General features: G+C 40.1%; 1 protein-coding gene across 4 annotated transcripts in view; it reads right to left on the reverse strand.

The window, feature by feature from the left end:
* Nucleotides 1-24,623, reverse strand: part of rnf144b (ring finger protein 144B) — a 111,235-nt gene that overhangs the window by 22,067 nt on the left and 64,545 nt on the right. For all 4 annotated transcript variants that reach the window (XR_010006114.1, XM_062980671.1, XM_008108803.3 and 1 more), the window contains one exon: nt 11,914-12,092. Coding sequence is in view for 3 of the 4 variants with exons in the window: in XM_062980671.1 (XP_062836741.1) it covers nt 11,914-12,092 (179 nt within the window). In the remaining variant the exon portion in view is untranslated. The remainder of the gene's footprint in view (nt 1-11,913; nt 12,093-24,623) is intronic.

Genomic DNA, 24,623 nt, shown 5'->3' on the forward strand with positions numbered 1-24,623 from the left:
GTTGACAACTGTAATTGGATTGTTTGGAATACTAAAATGGCAAATGTTCCCTGAATAAATATTACCTAGAAAACTATTATAACATCACCATTATTTGGGATTCTACGTGAAGATACGTAACAACTGCTGAGATATTCTTTCCAGTCAGCTACCAGGATACTAGGTACATAATGACAAAGTGAACAAGAATATTTTAGAAACTCTTGTATCAAGAAATGCAGCCATCACACAGTGAGTGTTCCCACAAGGGATGTTTACAACATATGCTAAACACTAAAAAAAGTATATTGTTGAAGACTTCATGGCCAGAATCACTGGGTTGCTGTGAGTCTTTCGGGCTGTATGGCCATGTTCCAGAAGCTTTCTCTCCTGACGTTTTACCCACATCTGTGGCAGGCATCCTCAGAGGTCACAACCTCTGAAGATGCCTGCCACAAATGTGGGTGAAACGTCAGGAGAGAAAGCTTCTGGAACATGGCCATACCAGCCTGAAAGACTCACAACAACCCACTAAAAAAGTACTTCCACTCACAAAATGAGAGTTCTGCTCTATAAGATGTAAACTTCTAGAGAAGTGGTTCTCAACCTGTGGGTCCCCAGATGTTTTGGCTTTCAGCTCCCAGAAATCCTAACAGCTGGTAAACTGGCTGATATTTCTGGAAGTTGTAGGCCAAAACACCTAGGGACCCACAGGTTAAGAACCATTGCACTAGAGACCTCATCACACTTACCTTTTTTAGCATCCTAGGATGCTAAAAGGGACACAGTCCAACAATAGATAGGTACGTTGCCCATCACACAATGTCGCTGGACCTGTTGAAGCTCTGCCCCCAACTGGGGTGGAAGCACTGTAAGACATTTCCCTCCTAACACAAGATGGCTCCCATGTTGTGCTAGCTCCATTGGAGCCAGCATACTTCAACAACACTTCAGCGACACTTCAGGAGCAGCACGTGGGGCAACAGAGTCTGGCGAAATGGAGTCTAATGAAACGGAGTCTGATTTTCTGAGGTTTCACATTTCCCCAACGCAAGTTCATTTTGGTGTGTGTTCACATCAGTTAATGAATGGCCACAAAAATCATCTTTAGAAAGTGTTTTCAGAAACAATTACAGTATATGTATCTTTGTGTGTATGCACAGAAATGGATCAAGTCATATGCATCAAAGTTTTCTAATGTATGCACTTTTTGGAAGCCCTTTCCTCAATATAATGTATGCACAGTTTCTTCCAGTATATGTATTTTTCAGCATGCACCTATGTTCAGTTTTGTTTATATGCTAAATACATCTGAATTTGATTTACATGCTTCTTGACTGAAGATGAATGTGTTTGAAACAACATTAAAATTGGTAATGGTCATCTCCATACACTGTGGTGATTTTGAAATAAAATAGAATAGTTTGTACTGAAATGGAGTCTGGCAAAACAGCAGGGGGGGGAGCATGATCTGTGTAATGAAGTCGTAAGTCAGCATTCCCCGAATTAGTGTTTTCTGGTTATATTCAACTATAGCAACCTGATCTCCAGCCTTCCAAAATCTCTTCCCATGCTATTTTTGTGAAATTTGAAATCTGAAATGAAATATCACCTTTGTACTATAGCACTTGCTGTTCCTGATATGTGAATTCAAGTTATTTCTAATTTATGGTGAGCTAAGGTGATCTTATCAGAGAGTTTCCTTGGAAGGATTTGTTTAGAAAGGGACTTCCCTTGCTTTCTGAGGTTGACTTGGCCAATGTTACCCAATGGGTTTCTGTGGCCAAGGGGGGATTTGAGCTTTGGTGTACTAGCTTCCTAGTCCAATTATCAAGACACTGGTTCTCACTATAGCATTATAACTATATACAGTGGAGAAAATACTGCAATTATTAAATTTGCTACAGCAAATCCATGGTATGTTAAAGAATAACAGTGGTTTTCTGTGGTTATTTCCAGCAGCTGACCTGGCTTTGTAACCTGTAATTTCCCATTTGGAAAAAAGGTTTTCAGTATTTACTGGAAAGGATACTTAATGGAAATGTAATCACTTTGCCATCTAAGCATATGTCTCCATTTGTGGTCTGTAACACAAAAGAAATTAAATGAATTGCTACAGTTATGCCTAAAGTTAAACACTGCTAACAGAAACCACTATTCTAATCAAAGTAAATAAACTACAGTACTTACACAAAAGCAAGTTTCACTGATTCCTCGCTGAAGCTGACCTCTTAGGGCCCTTCCACACAGCCAAATAACCCAGACTATCAAGGCAGATAATCCACAATATCTGCTTTGAACTGGGTTATCCAAATTGACACTGCCATATAATCTAGTTCAATATGGATTTTATACAGCTGTGTGGAAGTCCTTAGTGATAAATCCTCAGTCCCTAGGTCACCTAGTACTCTGTTCCCTGCACCTCATCAATTTCGCCAGCCCTATCATACATTGTTTTGCACTATCCCATGCCTGACCAACTTTATAGCCAGGTCATGCCCATTTTGTAACTATGGTTATTAGTTTTTTGTTGAACACAGTCTGATGGAGCTTAAATCTTGCTGTTTTTTCTCTTATGCTTAACTGTGTGTATACGGATTGTTGTATTTTACGATGTTCCTATTTTATTTTATTTTATTTTAGGGGTGGTTTTGTTTTGTTTTAATGGTTTGTTTGCTTTTATATCTGTTGAACTTCCTCTTCTATATGTAAGCCGCCCGAGACCCTTCAGGGAGATGGAGGTGGGTTATAAAAATAAAGTTGTTGTTGTTGTTGTTATTTTATTATGACACAGCAAACAAGATAGATATGCTGGATTTCGTATCACAAAATCACAAGTCGAACACTTCCCAAGTGTCTAGGACTGTGTGATGTATTTTCGGATGATAAGCGCAGATCCCAGCAGGGTGGCCTTTTGCAGCTGGCAGATCGTAATTTTGTCAATTTCTATTGTTTCCAAATGCCGGCTGAGATCTTTTGGCACGGCACCCAGTGTGCCCATCACCACCGGGACCACCTGCACTGGTTTCTGCCAGAGTCTTTGAAGTTCAATCTTGAGGTCCTGATAGCGGCTGAGTTTTTCCTGTTGTTTTTCTTCTATTATTATTATTATTATTATTATTATTATTATTATTATTATTATTATTAGGGGCCCTAGACAGCATGCTTAGGCTTGCAGCCTATTCTTTATTTAACAAAAAATTATTTGTAGATAGATTAAAATCTGCTGTTACAATGATTGTGTTGGCTGCAAAATATCTCTGACGAGGATTGGTATGAAATAAGAACACATCAGCTGAAGAAATGGTTCACAAATGTCATCCCTCCACATGTTTCAGATTTCAATTCAGACATCTCAATAAGTATGGCTAGTGGCCAGGGTTTTTGGGAATTAAAGTCCAGAATATCTGGAGGGACAAAGGTTGACAACTATTTAACTAAAGACTTTGAAAGGAGGATGTAAACAAAAGTTGCTGATATCCCTCAGGAGAACTAAAACATCACAGTCTTTAATGACAAAACCATGCTCTAATGTTCTATATCTACAGACCTAGAAGATTTTAATGGTTTTTAACTGTGGAATTTTTAATACTGTTTATATTTAATTCTGTTTTAATGTTTGTATATTTGTACATTTTAAATGGTATACAAATGCTTTTACATGAAGCCGCTTTGAGTCTCCTCTGGGAGAGATAAAGCAGGTTATAAATAAATATAATAAATAAATAAATTAGTTTTTAAGAGGAGTTGCTGTTTGTGATTATATCTCATCTCAAACAAGCAGTGGATTGCAATGGACAAATGGATAATGCAGGCATGGTGCAAGGCTAAGGGAAAGAGCAATGATGCAGAAGCTTGATTTTTATTTTTATTTTTATTTTACTATAAAAGGCTTTGTAAGAGCACTGGACAAATTTGTTTAGAAATTTGCTTTAAAAAATGTGCTTAACTGAAAGGATGGGGGAGTTAATTTGTGGAACAGATCAATATCTGCAGATCATCATTTTGCTTCCACCCATGCTCATATCTGCCAGCTGCTTACACAGGACTACAGACTGTGTACAAACTGTCTGTTGTCAGGTGTGATCATGGCACATCATATACGTGCATTGTTCTTATGTTTGCCAGACGTAAATGGGTGCGTAATAATTCTGTTCATAGGAAAGAAAAACTGTTAGGCTACAGCAAGCAAGCAAACAAAATGGCAAAAAACAAAACTAAATGCTTTTTCCTTTTCCCAATTTATTTATCCAAATCATCAATTTCCACTATTTTGGCATCTGCTTTCTCATTTGACATGGTTAGATTTTTTTTTCATCAGAAAACAGAACTTCTGACTCACATCAGAATCTGGAAACATTTGCTTTTCAGGGCTATAACTCCCCAAATACTCTAGCCAACATGGTAGCTAGGAAATTCTAGAAACTGTATAATATCAAATGTAATCTTGACATAACAGTTAATTAAGTGTGACCCCCTATATCTGTGGGACTGATACCTACAACTTAATGTATCTACTTCCAACAAAATGTGACTTCTCTGGACATTTTCTAGATCCTCCAGAGCAACTCTATAGTATTCTTGTACTGAATGTCCTTCATTTCACTAGAGTTCAATATTATCTTTGGTTTCGCGTATGTTCCCATGGCAATTACAGTGGAATAACAGAACTATAACTATGATAGGGTCTTTAAGTTTTAGTTTTTGAGCTCTTCCCTGAATTAAAGTCCTCTTTTACAGGCTCCCATTTTAACTGCTAAAGAGCCAAAATACCCTAAAGCAGGAGTCCTCAAACTTTATAAGCAGAGAGCCAGTTTACGATCCCCCAGACTGTTGTGGGGCTAGACTATAGTTTGGGAAAAATGAATGAATTCCTATGCATACTGTACATATATTATTTGTAGTGTAATAATAACAACAACAACAATAATAATAATAATAATAATAATAATAATAATAATAATAATAATAAAAAAGAACAATTATAACCAACATAAACTTACTAGGATTTCTACGGGAAATATGGGCCTGCTTTTGGCTGATAAGATAGTCAAGTTCATTAGGATTGTTTTTGTTATGTGCCTTCAAGTCATGTCAGACTTAGGGTGACCCTAAGTCTAAAGTTTAGGGCTGGACAAAAGACCTAGGAGGGCCACATCCAGCCCGTGAACCTTAGTTTGGGAATCCCTACCCTAAAGCTACTAACGCCAGTCTGATCTTGAAGGTAAGCTGGTGCTTAGTAGGCTATATTTGCCAGTAGGGAACTGGCAAACCACCATTTATTCCTTTCCTAAGGAAAACTCTTAGAATGTATGAGTTTGCCATAAGTCAATAGGTGACTTGAACGCACAGACACACATTTCTTAACTGCTAGTATTTGTGTATGCAATTTAGATTTGTATATTATTCCAAATGTATAAAAATACAGTTGGGCCTCTTTATCCACAGATTCTGCAGTCACGGATTCAACCACCTATGGCCTGAAATGTGTGTGTGTGTCCCAAAAATTACAAAAAAGCAAGCTTTCATTTTGCCACTTTATATAAAGGATTTGAACATCTATGGATTTTGGTATCTGGAAGATGTTTTTAGAACACCCACACACACCAATTTTGTGAATAAATCTGATTGTATAGTTTCATACAGAATAACCTTGAATAAAAGCCCCATCCAGAACACCCCTAATTTCTCGCTACCTTTATTGGATGCAAATTAGATGTTAAAATGGGTAGTGCTGCACTTGTGTTTTACCTTTTATTGGCTTTCAGTGGTAATAAGGGTTGCAATTAGTCAGCTGGAAACCTTTTGAAGTTCTGAAATAGCGAGAGTTAATGGAACATGGTGAACAAAGAAAGCACTAGGTGTACTTGGAAGGAAAACCCCATGTGATGTACTGATACCAGTCCTTTTTGTTTGTGGATGTGGGGGAAGGTTATAAATGGTCTTGAATAATAACATAGACTTGTAGTGAGAGGAGCCTTTTGAGTCATTACCTAGCAACCCAAGATCTGAACATGTTGCCTGACTGGTGAACTATAAGTTACTTAGAAATGAATCCCTAACAATTTTAATGAACTAAGGATTGGCAAAAAGTTGGTGCTGTAACAATTTCCTCCAGAAAGAGATGGGGAAAGCAGATATTTATTTAATTTTTTTGTTCTCTAAATAGTCATCAAACATACTCTTTGTGACATTCCAGTGGTGTATTGATTCTTGTGAAACCCACCAAATGGATGAGGAAGGCTCCCCAAAAAGATAAAATAGTTTGAAAAATTACTTGCCTGAAAAGGAAAAGTATACTTGTCTGCTGGACAATGAGAGATGGAAAACAGAGAGCTGTCTTTCTGTGCTGGGTGTAGAGGAAAAGGCTTGCCCATTTAACCATGGACTTTCCTGCCTATAGTTCCTCATTACCTATAGGCTCATCCAGGTTAGACTAAGGAAGCTTGGCTTCTTACAATATTGGGTTTTATCAGTTCCTGTTGCCACCATATTCCATTCTTTTTGGAGATATTTGCAACAATCTCTTGTATCTACGTTAGGGCTCTTTCAATTAAATAACAAAACAAAACCAAGAACATGCATTGCTGACATAAGGACTGATTGCTGATATCCTCTTATGGGTTGAAGGGCATATTTTTAAAATAAAATTTGAGTTGTACTGTAATTATATCTGGCTCATTCACCATTATGAAGAATGAAAATGTAAGTATCTTTACTGCCTCTCTTTCTTGCAAGCATTTCTTCAACTATTACCACATCAAATTGGTTGTGTGTGTGTATGTGTCAGGAGCAACTTGTGAAACTGCAAGTGGTTCTGGTGTGAGAGAATTGGCCGTCTGCAAGGATGTTGCCTAGGGGACGCCCAGATGTTTTGATGCTTTTACCATCCTTATGGGAGGCTTCTTTCATGTCCCCGCATGGAGCTGGAGCTGATAGAGGGAGCTCATCCACGCTTTCCCCGGGTTGGATTCCAACCAGCAACCTTCAGATCAGCAACTCAACTTTCAAGTCATCAGTCCTGCCAGAACAAGCGTTTAACCCACTGCACCACCAAGGGCTCCACCACATCAAGTGGTGAGAGGGGATTTATTTTTACCACACATCACTTAACAGATGTTGTTTTTTGGGGGATGGGGGAAGAATAATTCTCTATATAGGCTTATTGCCAACAAGTTTTTCTTCATTTATTACATTTGTATCCCACGTTTCCTGCAAGGAGTTCAAGACACATATGCCCCTATTCCCCAGTTTTATCTACATAGCAACACTGAGATGGGTTAAGCTGAGATATGGTGTCAACCTGAACAAAGTTGTTAGTCATTTGGAGATTTGAGCCTGGTTTCCTATATTCTGGGTCAATCCTCCAACCTCTATACTAGGCTCCCTCTCAGTAATTTTCACTTATGTGCATTAAAGGCCACATTGAAAAGTAGATTGTGTTGACTCTTTTTGTGGTGCTATTTAACCCATTACACTTGACACACTATCATTTTGTTCCTAACTAACATGTGCATAAACAAGTTGGCCAATAGCGTTGCCTTCAGGTCAGCTCCAACTACCCTTAAACCTCAGAAGGCAATTGTGCCACCCTCCAGATCTTGATGGACTGCTATTTCCACCAGCTCTGGCCAGTATAGCCAAGTCTGAAAGCTGGAAGATGTAGTACAACAACATATGGAAGGCCACACCATTCCCATACCAGTTCCATACTCATCACAAGCAACTAGCCAAAGATGTAGGTACTTCTAAGACAGGTGGGAACTGTGCATGCAGTCCTCCAGGTCTTCTGTGCACTCTCTAGTAAGTTCGCCTTTTAAAAATGGTAACAGACTGGGGGATTCTATTTCTAGAAATCCACCAAGGGGTGTGATTCTCCTTCTCAAACAGGATGGATTCTCCTCAGAATCCTAGCTAATTGCCAGTGACCAAATGAAGGATGGATGTGACAATGTCCACAGGAAGCACACATGCCTGTGCCAACCATTTTATTCTGACATCTTCACAGATTCTGTATCTATGGAGTCAACCATCCATGGCTTGGAAACACTAAAAAAATATCAAAGTGATTAAAGAACGGGGAGCAGAAATAAGTATAGCAACATAGAGTCATAGAATAGGTGTGACATCTAGATAATAGGCATTAGAGCCAAAAGACAATTGGCATACAAATGCAAACTTTCCTAGCCCTGTTTCTCCATTGGTCACATCAATGTAGAGAACTCAAAAATGTGTGTGGGAGGAGGGAAAGGCAATCAAACCCACATGCTGCTCAAGCACTTTTTTTCTATATAGCTGCCTCAGGTCAAAAAAGGGAAGTGGTAAATAGGATTTCCTGAAACAGGCCTCAAAATACTCTCAAAGCAAAAACAGAAAGGAGACAAACACAGATCTCTAATCATGTTATGGACAATGTTTGTTTTCCTTTTAGAAGAAGACCAAAATATGGGTGTGTGGGGCAAAGACCATAAAGGAAAGGACAAATAACAAATGTTATTCCTCTTTATGAAACCTTGAATACAAAAATAGTTGAAGAACTTTCCATAACTGGGAGAAGCAGCTTACATAATGCTTTATACCTATATGATACTACGGACTTTATTGATCAAGGCTGTCAAATTGGCATTGCAGCTGGACTGTTGCGTTTGGCAATGGTCCCTATAGAATGATGCCATATGTATCTTGTTGCTGGTCTGTTATCTTCCCACTATTAACCTGCCCCCCACTATTGGCAGACAAAATCTGCAAATTGTTCATACTCCCACAATGCGCCCATCACCCCTCTTGCTGAAATGGATTCATTCTGCTAATGTGTTACCATGTAGACAACAAAGTGATATCAGAGGGTAGGATTCTTCTTCTATAAAAATATACTATAATAGTATTTGCCTTTTTGTTATTCATTGCTAGACCTGCAAAATTGCTAAGAATTTAAAAAATTATAGAACAGCTGAAGTATAGGAAAGTGGGATTACAATACTATGTGGAGGCACTATCGCAGGGCTTGGCTTTTCGAATCAGCACAATTGCATGAATGAAGTGATATATGATATCTTAGGTGCCCATGTAGACATATATCCACTATCTATCATACTGTGACTGCCATGGAATATTACTTCGTGTAATAAAGTCTTGAGAATCTATGAGTGAAAACCCAGCTGCCGAAAGTGTAGTGGCCTGTTCATAGATGAAAATACCGACAAGCGCTCTGGCAGAACGAATGTGTCGATTGCACCTGTATCTTCAGTGGCCTCTTTTCTCATCTCTCTCACTCACAGAATTTGCCCAGAAGTATTTAATTGGTTCTTCAGATGTTTGGGACAACTCCTGAAAGCTCCAATCAGCATGATCAGTGGGAAGGGATTATGCCAAAATCTAAAATTTCCCCATTCCTTTTAGCCATTTCAATTACATTAGTCCAAGGCCTCATATTTCTGTTGTGTAATTAAAAAAGTGTAAGTTGTTGTAATGGACCAACATTCCATGGTAAAACACTAATTATCAACTAATAATAATAATAATAATAATAATAATAATAATAATAATAATAATAATACTTTATTTCTAGACTGCCCTCTCTCCCCAGAGGGACTCAGGGAAGTTAACATACATATAAATGGCAAACATTCAATGCCACAACTACTTCACTTAATATTAAAAGTATAAAATGACGATAACATACATGATTATAACTACTGTTCTTTCTCGCATTTTCCAAATTTAGAAACATCACAATTCATTTTATATCAGTGGTTCTCAACCTGTGGGTCCCCAGGTGTTTTGGCCTACAATTCCCAAAAATCTCAACCAATTTACCAGCTGTTAGGATTTCTGGGAGTTGAAAGCCAAAACATCTGGGGACTCACAGATTGTGAACCACTATTTTAGATGAATGTTGAAATTAATCTACTAGGCCAAATCAAGAGTGATCTTTGACACAACACATAGTTTTTCCATGCTTTAAAAAGAGGAGCGGGGTAGAATTAAAAAATGGGGAAAATAATTCAAAATATATTGCTTGATATATGACTTTGCACATAGATACACAACTGTGCCAAAGGCTAACAACATTGTAACAGCAACAACTGAATTGAGCTTCTATCAACTGCTATGGACTGTCGTTAAAATTTTACGAGAAGCCTAATTCAGTTGTTTCTCACAACTTGATTTGACCTATTAAATAAATAGAAACTTAGTAGATCAAGTTTTATGTACATACCATTAATTCAATTAATTTAGTCTAAAGATTAGATTTAGGTCAAAGGCTGTCGCTCTGGCAGTGGACTTTATTGTCTGAACCCACTATCCCATGACAGCCACTTTATCATTGATAGTGAATCCATACTGCATGAAGCTCACTGGACAGCTAAACAGTAAACACAAACATGCATACATTTGTTTCAGCATGGAAAAACTGACCTGGAAATTACCCTACATTTAAGAACATTTGATTTCCTTGTTACAGTTTAGCCAACTCCAAAACATGATCTATTCAATGTGATATAATGCAGTAAGTAGAACAGTGTCATCATTCCTTCCATAATATCTTGTCCTGAATATCATAGCCTTACATAACCGTCTGGCTATGCTAGAAAATCTCAATGGTATGCGTGAAGGTGTTATGGAGGGAGGGGCAGATTCCTAACCACTACATGCAAATTACACTCAGCATCTCTAATGATAACCTAGTTTCCCCAGAGTTGGATTGAAGGTAAAAGGCTAGGAAATATATTGCAATAATAATTTGATTACACAGTACCAAAAAAATTAACAGGTGGATGTTCAAATGTAAGGGTGCAACAGCATTACCAGAAATAGTTAGAGATGGGTGTAACATGGCCTACTAAAGCTTAGGAAAACAACTTTTTTGGACTATAGTTCCTCAAACTGCCCAGTCAATGTTGCCATGCTGATGGGGGATTTTTGTTGCAAAATGGTGGCTTTTCTAAGATCTAGGTCGAACCGTATGAATTCTCTCTTTATCAACTCTCCATACAATGACAGCTGCTAAATTTTGCTTGGCAATGCTATCCATATAGGAATATGGATGACTGAGCAAATACAGAGCTATCATGTACAGATCAGGCTCTGGCACCACACAATGCCAGATTGTCATTATCATACGTAAACCAGAGAGATTGTAAAACACTGAAACATTGTTCTCTTAACATACAGTGTCTGGTGAACCCCATTCAGGCCATTTTCCACACTCAGACCACTCCTAACATTAAAGGTTAGTACAATCGAATTTACTCAGTAGATGAAACAATGGAAAATCAACCTATCGATCTGGAAAATGGCAATAATCTGGGCAGGGTCTTGGTTTAGTAATGATGTAATATAGGGCCACAGTGAGATGAAGTGAACAGCTGTTCCAAGCACTGTTTTCCTTGTGAGGAAAAGAGATTCACTCCAGAACTGCAAAGGGAAATATCCTGTTTTTTCCAAATGGGATTTACTATTTAGACGAAAGAGCTACATCTTAAAGGAGAACATCTTTTTTAAGTTCAAATGAGAATCAATGTATATTTAGTTTTGCATGGGAAATATATCTTTCAACAGATCTTGAAAATGTTCAGGTTTAGACACATTTTTAAAGAGTATAGTATCTATAAACAAAAAAAGAAAGACTCATTCTATTTATTCTTAATTAGGTTGAATGCATTAGCATTACACTTCCTTATAACATAAGATTTCGGCCCTGAGTCTTCTTGTTGCCCTTCTCCCGCCCTCTTCCCCATTTCTTTTAATATCCTCTTTAGACTATTGGCATGAGGGCAATAACCATCTTGTGTTTGACATAAAAGTTGCTCTGAGATCCATTACAACTACAAAGTGATGTATGAATGTTATAAATAAATCAAGTATACTCAATATTGTTATTTAGCTGCTTGGTGATTTCAACCTACTCTCTTCCTTGCTCTCCAAACTTACCGATGTACAAAAGATGCAGCTGCAGTCTTGCAGAGAAGTCATTTTATCCAGGGAATATTCAGATAAGCACAGTTTGCAAGTAACCAAAGGCTCCAAGGATAATTCCCCAACTTCTGATATTCCAGTCATCATGATGCTGTGGCAAATCTTTCCAGGAGAGGCCATCAGCTTTCCCAGATCTACAAGGGATACAGATAAGAATAAGCTGCAACAAATAACTCTCCCGGACAATATTCAACATGTTTGCCAGTTTAAAAACTTCCAGTGCTGCTGCAGCTTCTATTTAAAGGCCATTTCAGATTGCATTTGGTTGATAGCACCAAATATCACCTCACACCATTCTCATTACTTCTCCAACTGTTCCCTTTTCTCAGAGGGCAATAAGGTGTGTGCAAGACAATTTATCCTAGGCCTCCTAAGGATATTGTTCTGCCTCACATGTTCTGGATGCTATCCTAGTGTATAGGTAGTCCCCAAGTTATGAACAAGATAGGTTCTGTAGGTTTGTTGTTAAGTTGAATTTGTATATAAGTCAGAGCAGGTACATTTTTAAATGTAACTCCAGCCATACACACACACACACACACACACACACACACACACACACACATCTTTGGATAGCATAGAGAAGGATTAACACCCCTGTGGGGTTTGTTTTGGTGTCTGTGCCTCTGTTCAGAAGATTTCACCTCACTTTCTATCCCTGTGATACTTGGATTTTGAAAAATTCAACTTGTTACAAAAACAAGGATTGGTGATAAACCTTCAATTGCGAAACCTTTTCTCTATGACAGTGGTTCCCAAACATATTTGCCCTACCACCCCCCTTTCCAGAAAAAATATGACTCAGCGCCCCCTGGAAAGGGGTGTGTGGCTTAGAGGGGTGGGCATGGCTTCTGCTCAAGAGGGCAGGGCTGAGCCTCTCCCCTAGTCCAAGATGCAGGGCTGGGAGGGGGAGGGGAGGTAGGCGGGGCCACAAATGGGCAGCCAGGACTGGGATGGGCGGAGTTACAAGCTCTGAGGCAGGGCTGAGCTTCTATCCCTGTGCCAGGATACAGGGGCGGGTCTAGAGGAGGGGGCGGGTCTAGAGGAGAAGCCAGGGACTCTTCCCAAGTGCCTGACAGGGCTGAACCTCTATACCCCACCCCCGTGTTCTAACAAGCGCCTCAGGGGAGGTATACAGAGGCTCTTGGGAAGAGGCCCCGCCCCCACCCTTTAGTCCTAAAAGACCTCTCAGGAGAGGTATAGAGGCTCAGCCCTGTCTCGGGCTCTTGGAAGGAGACCCTGCCCCCTTCCCTAGCTCCGCCCTCTGTATCTCAACAAGCGCCTTAGGAGAGGTATAGATTCTCAGCCCTGTCTCAGGCTCTTGGGAATAAGCCACGCCCACTCCTCTAGCTCTGCCCCCAAATGCACCTGTGGCCATCACTGCCCCCCTGGATTGCTGCAGCGCCCACCAGGGGGTGGTAGCGCCCACTTTGGGAATCACTGCTCTATGATAACTGATTCTGAAGTTAATTTCCCTTCCTAGGGAGAGGTAGATTTTTCTCTCTTGTTGTCTCACTCCCATACTTAATTATGAGTTGTTTGTAAGTCGGATGTTTCTAACTCAGGAACTGCCTGTATATGTAACAATAGGACTCAACTGTCAGTACAAACATGGTTTGGAGTTTTTAGTGGCTTGAAGGAACAGAATTTCTGTTCACAGTCTCCCACATGGAAGCATTAAGTCTTCTTGTAGCTTTGAAGGCACCCTACTCATGTTTCACAACCTGGGACTTATAGATGATTGGGAAGGATGGGTGATCCTTTCTTTCTCCCGCTACATTAATTTACCTGTGCTGTGCAGAAAACAGCAAGAGTCCATCGTGTGTTGAACCTGCACATCAGCCACCAGGGGAAAAGGGGGTTAGTCACCTCTGGTGAGTTGGAGACCTGCATTTGATAACTGCCCTGGACTAAGCTGGAGGAGGTATGCATATTTCACTCATGTGGACAAGCACACTGTGAGCCACCCTGAGTCCCTTCGGGAGAGAAGGACGGGATAGAAATGATGGAAATAAATAAATAATGCTGACAAGATACGTCTAATTATTAAAATATTATTCTAAAGGAGTATAAACTATTGGAAAACAAATTTAGAATAAGTTTCAGAAAGAGTTTTCATATTGTATGGTTTTTATCACTGTTTACCGCTTTGAGTCCCTTTAAAAGAAAAAAGTGGTATATAAGTAAATACAATAATGATGACAATGATGATAATAATTGAACAGTTAGGTCAGAGTAGAAGTACAGAGAGGCTATACAAACGTGGCAGAGTTTGTGCTCTCAAAACAAGAAGCAGCATTAGACATAATTCAACAGCACAGACACATTTGTTGCCAATATCTTGGTTCATTTGTTTGATCAGGCTACAGTATGTTGCTTATCAAAGGTGGTAGGTATCCACCATAGTATCAGACATGCCATTTCCATAAGGGAGGGATGAAAACCTGTAGCCTTCCAGCTGTATTGGGGCTCATGTCACTTCTACACATTGATTCTGGTATTAATCCAAGAACAACACATTTCCACGCCCTGCTACAACAGACCTTCTCAATGGTAAAGACTATTTAATCCATTTGAGAAGGGCTTGTACATAACTGAGCTGATTAGTAGGTTCCAAAAAAACCAACTACACTCTTAAGATGAAAGAACTAAAGTAGGGAGTTTAAACTGCATACCTCTGAAACTAAAATATTTGATGTTTTGCAAACAGTGGAAGTACCCCTGTGCTCCTTGTGAAGGAGAGGATTCATGTAATTTAAGAAGGAGTGAAATTACACTTCATGTCTTCCCCCATCCTGGTCTCAATATTCACAAGGAAGATTCTTTCCTGTGTCAATATATGGAAGGGTTTGTGCATCTGAAATTTCATCCCTATAATCATGTGGAGTCCCCAGTCAATAATAGAAGAAGGGAGTGTTACGATATTTTGACAAGATTGCTTCTACTGATCTATTTTTGGGACACTGAAAGCTTCTTAGAGTCCATTCCTATTTCTTTATAATTTGCAAACCTAATAGGCAACACCAAGTTTTGAAATGTATGGCTACCATCCGAAACCCAGAAAAGGGACAAAAAAGGAAAGTTAAGAGCTTCTTCTAATGGTAAATGAAAGGAGAGTGAGTCATAAAAGTCTGCTTCTATAAAAATAACCATCTGCCGCAGAATTCCTACAAAATAACCCCTACACTCCTTTTAGCAAGAAATTATTCCTGATGGGTAAGACTGGAATTGGAGCTATTACCAGAAGACTAAAGAGCAATGGCTTTCAGCCAAGGCAGGTCCCATAAGCCATCATTACATAATTGCGGCAACAATGAATCAATGATTCATCAACAATACAATGACTCACCAAGAGCTATCTTTACATGTTGCATCTGTAGTCTCCTTTGAATCCAACAGCACAAGAGTATAGGAATATGTGTTCTTTATGCAGCATTTCTACAAACTCTTGCTACCACCATACACTGAGAACAACAATTCTTTTAATTCCTCCACATAGCTCTTCATTTCATCCCAACATTAAAGATGTTTCATATTTTTAGATTAACACAGTTCCTTCTAATTGTTAATAGGGTTACCAAACTGAAAGCTAGAGAGATTATGGTGATCTCATGAATTTCATAGAATTTTCTTAGACAAGGACTACTCAGAGATTGTTTTGGCAGTTCCTTCCTCTGAAATACAGCCTACAGCACTTGGCAATCATTCCTCCTTTACACAACCATTAAAAGTACAGGTGAGATTTTCAGTTTTCACTCAGGCATCCCTATTTTCAGAGTACAGTTCCCACTGTGTGTCAAACAAACATCATTCTCTTTTTGGAAAGTGAAAATGAAATACTTAGTGAATGAGCTAGAGTCCTAAAAGCCTTATTTGGTTTACTGAGACTTAAGGATAGCAGGATTAAGTGGCAACATGCCAGAAATATGCTACCACCATATGCTAAGAGGCACTGAACCCATTAGTTCACATAGTTCTAAATTTCATCCCAACAGCAAACATCTTTCATATTTTTAGATTAATATGATTATTTCTAAGATCTACAGAGATAGTTGCAGGAACACCTCAGCAAGCGAGAGTCCAAAAGTGGCAGGTTAAAACCCAGACCCTAAATCCATGCCTGATACCAGATGAGAAACTCCCTCCTGGGCACACAAAAGACTGGGCGACTTGGAAGGCACTGAACAGACTGAACTCTGGCACCACAAGATGCATTGCTAATCTTAAGAAATGGGGCTACAAAGTGGAATCCACAACATGTGAGTGTGGAGAAGAGCGAACTACAGACCACTTACTACAATGCAACCTGAGCCCTGCCACATGCACAATGGAGGACCTTCTCACAGTGACACCACAGGCACTCCCAAGTGGCCGGCTTCTGGTCAAAAGAAATCTAGTATAATGTCAAGTTTTAAACTTTGTTTGCATTTTTAATACATTCTAACTGTATTCTCAATTTGCTTCTGACTCTATAAATAAAATAATAAATAACCAGCAGATACCGAGGGCCTACTGTATAGTCGTGTTGGTGCTGCCTGCTGTAACAGAAGGCCTCAATCTCTATACTTGACCAGCCAATCATACTTTTTTTTTCTTTCTTAAATTCAAACAGAATTTTTCAGATTATGAAGCCATTGGTTAGTAGTTAAAGACTTCTGAAAATATCAAAGAATAAAAAGAGGAGTTTATGAATGGTGCAACAAAGATCAATTGAGAAAGTGCCTTCCCAAAGTCAACAACATTAAAACACAATGCACTCTGTACCATTAAGGGTTGTCAGTTAGGTGTGAATGAGGAAAAAGCAGTGAGAAGCCGTGCTGAAAACATAAAAGAACAAGGAATTAGAGGTGGCAGCTCTATCTAAAATGTGCTTGTAAGTAACTAATTAGGAAATCCACTCCCTCATTTCTGAGGTTTGGACTGGGAAAGGGAGGGAGAAGAAAAACAACAGCATTTAAAACCAGGTGTCAGGTTGACCTTTTTGTGTTACCTATATCATAACACACGTCTACAATAGTTTAGTTTCCCTGCAAAATACACAAATACAGAATTGACACTGGGTTCCTCAGAACCATAGCTTGGAAAAGGTAACTTTTAAAGCACAGTTCTCTCTATTTCCCAGACAGCATGTCCACAGAACCAGAACATGTTGCTCTACACCAGTGGTTCTCAACCTGTGGGTCCTCAGGTGTTTTGGCCTACAGTTTACCAGCTGTTAGTGAAATTGAGCTAGAATTTGGGGGGTCCCTTCCTTGCGGAGGGCACCCTAGCTTCTCCCGGCACAGGTTCGATGATCCGGGCAAGGAGGAGTCACTAAAGATCAAGGTTTCCCGCTCCCAATGATCTCACCCACAGACATGAAGAAAGAGCACCGAGTTGTTGATTTATTCAGTTCAGCTGAAAAGGATGACACCCGCAATCGTTCGTCAGGGAGCCATATCATGCAACACAGAACATCAACTTTTATAATACAGAAAACAGGGAGGCGTGATCTGAAGTTCGCACCACTTGTTTCCCCGCCCACCTGTGTGCTGATTGGTCTCTGAAGGAGCAGCGTGAACTCTCATCCAATCGGGGAGCTCCTGTCGCTTCCGTTTCTTCATCAGTCAGAGGCGAGGAGGCGGGTTGAGCCGAGAACAATGAATTGCTGAGTGGATAATAGATAAATAAATGACCTGATATGTCAAAAGAAAACGCCAAGGACCCCGCTGAGCCCTCAAGGCAGCTTCCAAGGGTGCAAATATACATGTGAGTCTGACAAGCCTTATCAGACCCAGCGAGTCAGCTTGTGGAAGTATTTGTTTTATGAATGAGTCCAGTTCAGTAACAAATGGAGAGCTGTCATCCAGAATAATCCGGACTTTCCTGCTCCAGGTGTAATAAGAGTTCAGAAAAGAGGAAGGAGTCTATGGCAATCCAGGTGAAATTGCCATTCTGGGCCAAAGGTCAGCAGAGGGGGTCACTCCAATGGTGAGGGCAGTTCATAGATGGCAAGCAGGAAGCCCTGGGTGACCCCCTCCGTGCCCAGCACAGTCCGAACCTCTGATGACCCGATCTTGCAGGGAAAACTGTGTCGCAGCGTGGGAAACTCCATTTCGACAGTTTTGACAATCAGCTGATTTGCTTCCTAAAACTGTATTAATTTGAGAACAGGTGGTCTCCTTGTGATGGGGAGGTCTTTGGAGTTATAGGTTAGGAAGATGGTCATGCTTGGGGTCGAAATGAGAAAGATATGACTGGAAATAAAGGCTGGGGGGGTTAGTCCATGATTCGAAAGGGAAAAACCTCTCTCCTGCAGTTTGTCCGGAGCGAGGGAGAGCGGCAGAGCTCCTAAAATTGGAGGGAAATTCATGCTATAGTCAAGGAAAGGATACAAAATAACCATTTGGGAAGGAGTAGGAGTGAAAAGATACTTTTTATTAGGGAGTTGTTACATGGTTAATGGTGAGAAGCGGATAGGGAAGAAGCAAAAGATACATCTTAAGCTACTGCTGGGGCATGCACGCATGGGCAGATTGGTCTCAGCATGGTTCCTTCCGATTGGTGGAACTCACTGCTGCAGGTCAGATTAGACTGAATGCAGATGGCCAGCCTGGTTCAACCACATTAGGATTACTGGGAGCTGAGGCCAAAACATCTAGGGACACATAGGTTGAGAATCACTGCTCTACACTATATTTTTTCTGAACTTGTGAGGTCGAATGTGACCACCCCCCACCCTCCAACATCAAATTAATAATAAAATATAGTTGGAACCGCGGCGGGAAGACCCATGGAAAGGAAGAGCTCAGCTGATGATGATCAAAGGAGCGGATGAGCCAAGTAGCAGCGACCAAGTGCCCTGGATACATCTTCCCCCTCTATTACAAACTATAAACGTACACTTTGGTGTGTTACCCTTATAGTTGATACCTTGTATCCTTCTTGCCGCCTGTGTCTTTTGCCTCCTTTGTCTTTTTCTCTCTCCTTCTACCTCTTGCAGATGGCTCCGGTAACCACTTGGCCCCATAGCCTTCTCAGAGCGAGACTCCTTTCCTTCTTTTCCCTCAGAATCTAGTCTCCCTTTATGTCACCATCCCCAAGTCACCCCGCACTCCTATGGGTACCCTGGTTCCCACGATTGGGGGCTCCCCGGTATCCCCAAGCACACCCCTTGTGTGTATAATGTCATATTTTATATTTCATATAAAACTTTTGAAGATCAAGCCACCAAACCAAAGCTCAAGTAACCTTTCACCGACACCTCTTGACCCTGGAATCCCCTCCAGCGGGTTTCCTGGTCATCACCCAACTACAATTGACCCAAGCACCCATCATCTCTGGAATCAATCCATCTATATTGGTTCCCATAAATCCAACTGTGCATGGAACAACAGGATCCACAAACCAGGGCACCCACCCTTTGTGCAGTCACTTGGACAAAAAATAGCACTAATCACCCAGAACTCCTCCAGTACACCAGGAGGTCCTACCCCCATTTATCCACAATGCCATTTCCCCTTTCCCAGGAATGGACTCCATAATCCTCTCATCTTGGACAATATACTGATATGGAACTCAATGGACACTAGCACCAAAGGCGTTGGACTCATTCTCTGAGGACTCATAACACAATTATACTAACAATAAAACCCATGGGATCCAAATGGCCCCCTTTGTTCCCCCCAAGGATGGGACACAGTAATCCTTTCATGAAACCATGTCTTCTTTTGTCCCTCTGGTCATGCTGCCCCATCAGCCATTGGAGAGCAGAAATTTGCATCGGAATCGGGGAACACTCTTTGACTGGCTGGTGGGCGCCGCAGTCCCGCCTCGCAGAGGGAATCCTCCCAGATGGCTGTGATGTCAAGACTGGCTCCAGCTGGGCATGTGTGGGAAAAACAAAACACTGTAACATATATAAATGACTATTCTGCTTGTACAAAACATGTTGGCTTCCTTTTGTGGCTTATCATGGGCTATCATCCTTTTCACCTGGATTGAATAAAATATCTCGGTGGCTTCTTCTTCAACTGGTGAGTCTTCTTGATTGGGGAACATTGGATTATAGCTTCTTTGTCTTGACAGGCATGGATGCACAGGCGGCCCACGGCCAGTACCCAGTATCCGCGGTCCAGATCTCACTATCCATGACTGCCCTAAATTGCTCAATTTCACTTGTATTTGGTATTATCTTCAGAATAAGGGGAATTCTTTGGTTTTCTATTATAACTGCTGGACTGAGACCACATGACACAGTAACGTCCAGGAGATTTTGATCTATGTAAACCACTCTGAGTCCCTATCGGAGATAGAGCAGTATATAAATAAAGTTTTGTTGTTGTTGTTGTTGCTATGTAAACAGATTTTCAAGAGAAGATAAGAGTCAGTCTCTGGTGAAGTAAACAGCCAAGTTGCTTGCCACGAGTTGCAGACGTTCTTTCTACTGTCCATAGTATCATCAGCATTTCTGTCCCTTCCAAGGGACATCTAGATTGTAGAATGAATGCAGTTTGACATCACTTTAACTGCCATTGCTCAATGCAAGGTGAATTATATTTTACAAAGTTTTTACCAAACTACAACTCCCAAGATTGCACAATATTGAGCTGTGGCAGTCAAAGTGGTGTCAAACTCCATTTATTCTACTGTGTAGATGCACATACCCCCTTGGTGGAAACTTGCATTGTTTTATCTGGGTGGTATCTGGCTCTATTATAGTGTCTCAGCATAGCCCATGAACAACAAAGCAGAAATGAGCCTTTACAGCAGCACAAAATCAGCAAAAGATAAATGCACTGCTATCAAGTGGAAACAATTTCCAAAGCCATATGAATTCAATTACCTTTGAGATGCCCAGGAATAGGGTGTCTTGACCTCTTTGAAAGCCACTGCTTTCATACGCCAGGGTAAGATCCCACCATTTAAAACTATTCTGGTCACTGCTGAGGGTTGCTTCCAGCAAGGAAGGCTTTTTTTATCTCCTCCTTGTGATCAGCAGGCTATGATATATATTGCTGCTTTAACTTTAAAAGGCCATTCAGTTTTATAAATGGCTTGCTGTGAGCCAGAAGCACAGCTGTTCTAGAAAATACACATTTGGACACACAAAACTAGCAGCACAGCTCCATGAGATTATATTATTTTTTCACAGTTAAGTCTACTTATTTTCATAGATATCTGAAATGGGAAGTAAATAATAGCAGTGCTCTACATTTGTTGAGATTCCTGCAGATGTCTTCTCTCAGGTAAAAAAGAATATGGAAATTGTGTCTAAGAATTTGCTAGATTCTCCCCGTGATTCTATGGTATGCTTCCCCCCCCCCAAGATGTTCCCACGGAATTGCATTGGACAATATAGTAAATTCCTAAAGAAGATGTCTCTATAGAAATCTCTGAAGTCCTCCAACACCAAAAATAAGTTAAATTAATGACTTTTGTTCGTATCCACAATTTCAGGTAAATATAATCTGACCAGGAACATATCCCCCATGGATACAGGGTTCTTACTACAATGGAATCCCAAGTTAAGAGCATCTGAACTTAAACGTGTTTTGAGTTAAGAGCTGTTGCTCTGCCTGAGTTTTGCTTTGACATACGAGCAGCATTTTGAGTTAAGAGGATGTTCCAAAGGGAGCGCTAGTGCCAGAGTACAGGGCTTTAGGCTTCAAGGGAGCGGTCTCCGTGCCTCATGCCTCATGCTCTTGTCCACTTTAGGAGATTTCTGTCGGCTTTGCTCTTGTCTGCTTTGAGAAACTTTGGGTTGATTTTGTGTGGTTTTTATTCCTGGTATGTTTGGCTTCATGAAGAGAGGGAAGAAAGAGCAAGAGAGGGAGGGAGGCTAGAATGAATACAGTATGAAGAAAATGATGCTTCTGCCTCTTCACTTTGTGCTTTGTGCTTCCTTGCCTCAACTTTGTGCTTCTACTATAGTGCTACAACTTTGTGCTTCTACCATTTTAAAGTTGATCTTTCCTTTTTATTGTTCCATGTAATTGTGCATTTAAACATTGTTATTTATAAAGTATGTTTTCTTAATTAAAAACATGTAACCTAAAATTGGGGGGTTCGGGGGGGGGCGGAATGGATTAATAGCATTTCAATGTGAATGTTTGCTTTGAGATCAGAGTGATTTGAGTTAAGAGCTCAATCACAGAATGAATTAAACTCTTAACTCAAGTTATCATACTGCTTCCCATAAATAAATATCTCACCCATGGGTAGTTGAGGGAGTGGTTGGAAATGGATCTTTGCCTCAGCAGACTCCCACCCTGAATTCCCCCCCCCCCCCCATTGCATTTTGCATCTAAATGTTCAGAGTTAATAAATGTGATCCCATTCAAAGCAAAGCCTGATATTTAGTATCTGTATAATACACTTAAATTCAGACTGTGATTATATGTAGCTGTAAAGAACCTTTATCAAGCTCCTTTACTGGGCTCAAAAAGACATTTGATCCCAAAAACAATCTTGTAACATAACAGAATAACAGTCCCTTCCGGGGATAGGGCAGAATACAAATGATGATGATGATGATGATGATGATGATGATGATGATAAAAGGGTCTGAATCCTTTATCCTTCCATACCCAATCATATTTACAGCATTAAGACATTAATCAATAGCTGTTAATAGTATCTATTAAATGATTGAGAACAGGATTTCCTTCCTCAAAAAATATATGAATTAGAATTGTTGGTTCCGATTATTTTTCAGCAATACTGCTCTATAACCTCCCCGTCCTTCCCCACATGTACGTAAGAGTTCCCTACAAAAAGGTGAGACAAAGCCAGGTCTAAAACTGCTTATCTTTAGAGACAGTAGCTCATAAAATATTGTCAAAGCACCATCTAAGTGCAAGTCTAAGCACTCTGGCTATTAATCTAAAATTGAATCCTACAATAGAAAAAATAACAAGCTAATGTGATGAAAAGTAGAGGCGAACTAGCAGCCTTACATTTACTTAACCTTTAAAACCCATTACCCTGAAAACCTTTAGAGAGTGTGCAAGCACATCACATAGACTTCAGAAACCTTTGGTTTTATCTGCTTTAGGAAATCCTGCAGCCTGTTTTCAGCATTGAGGCACAAGCAGGTTTCTTATCTCTCATGATCATCTTGTACACTCTTTTAAGTAAATATATTTAAAAATTAATCTTCCCAACAGAACATCTGGAGGAAGGGGGTGAGGAGCAAATGCCTTATCTCTTTAAAGCACCAAATGTACAGAATATTTTTATATTGCTTCCTAGCCATAAAGCTGACTGGAAAAAGAACAACGTAAGCAAGAAGCTGTGATGCAAAGCACTGAGTGATGGGTGGGATTGCTATCATGCTTTTGGGGAAAAAAATCAGTTACTTTCCTAAATAAAACTATCCATTAGGAAGGCAGAAGGTCAAACTGCCTGCATTGTGCTTCTGTACGATTCTGCTGGGCCCATGACATTTTAAGTGCTGATAAACTAAAAAATGAACAATTTCAGGGTCAAGTACGGATGTTTAGTGGAACATTTCTCTCTTCCCTGAATCTGACATTAGTGCAAGATACCTTTGTGCACTTTAAGTACATTAAACATAGATTAGGCATGTGTCTGTTTCTTTATTGCTCTTATTTCTGCCAAAAAAAATGGTAAGCCAGCCCACTAACATGAAAATTGAAGAAAATATAGAAACAATTCAAAATATGTTGGAAACACATTCGTAAGAAGACACAGTAGTTCCCTTTATCTGAAAAACATCTAAAATGCCAAACTCTGAAATTAGAAATATCTTTCCATTACCATAACTAATCATTATCGTTCGTTTTAATTGGCATGCAGACCATATCAAAACTTTCAAAAATATTTCAGAAGGACAATAGAGAGTGGGTCAGCCTAACTTCCCTCAGCAGGGAGTTCCAGAGCATGGGAATAGCTCTGAAAAAGCCCTATTCCATTTCCCCATCCACATCAAACGGCATCTGGGCATCACTGGATAAAGAGAAGAGCTTTCCTGAACATCTTAAAGCCCATGTAGACTCATATGGGAGAGTGCAATCTTTGAAATAGTTCCCATGTTGACTACTGCTCTAGAGGTCATAAGCAGCACTTTGAATTTTGACCAAATATAGATGAATAGACAGTGTTTCATTTCACTGTGTTTCAGGTTGTGTGCAGAGGATGAAACATTCATGGGAAATCACAGTAGCCCCTCCTCCTTAGAGACAGATGTTTTGAGAGGAAATTATGGAACAAATGGGAAGAAGAGGCAATGGAGAACCTTGTCCTGTAACAACTCCTCTAGCCCATCATGGTTTTCACTGGGGAATCTCATCATGGTAGGTGTTCATTACCTGTAGGGCTGGCCAGAGCTCCACCTTCCTTTCTACAGCATTCCTAGTTCCATGCCTCAGGCAGCAGCCACCCAGTCAATGGAATCCTGCTGAGCAATATACAATGCCAAGGCTGAGATCACTAAGCAAATCACTCATTGGCGGCAGCAGGCAGGCCACTCTATCTGTCCAGAACCCAGATGGGTCTTCACAGCAGTTAAATAGTAATAATAATAAACATCATCATCATCTTTATCTTTATCCTGCCACCATCTCTCTGGGCGGCTTACAGAGCACTCGTAGTATAACAATACACACAGTGCAATAAAATACAAAGGTATTGTATTTTTTACCAAAAGTAAAAACACAATTTAC

The sequence above is a fragment of the Anolis carolinensis genome, chromosome 4 (genome assembly GCF_035594765.1).
Source record: "Anolis carolinensis isolate JA03-04 chromosome 4, rAnoCar3.1.pri, whole genome shotgun sequence".
Classification (NCBI taxonomy): domain Eukaryota; kingdom Metazoa; phylum Chordata; class Lepidosauria; order Squamata; family Dactyloidae; genus Anolis; species Anolis carolinensis.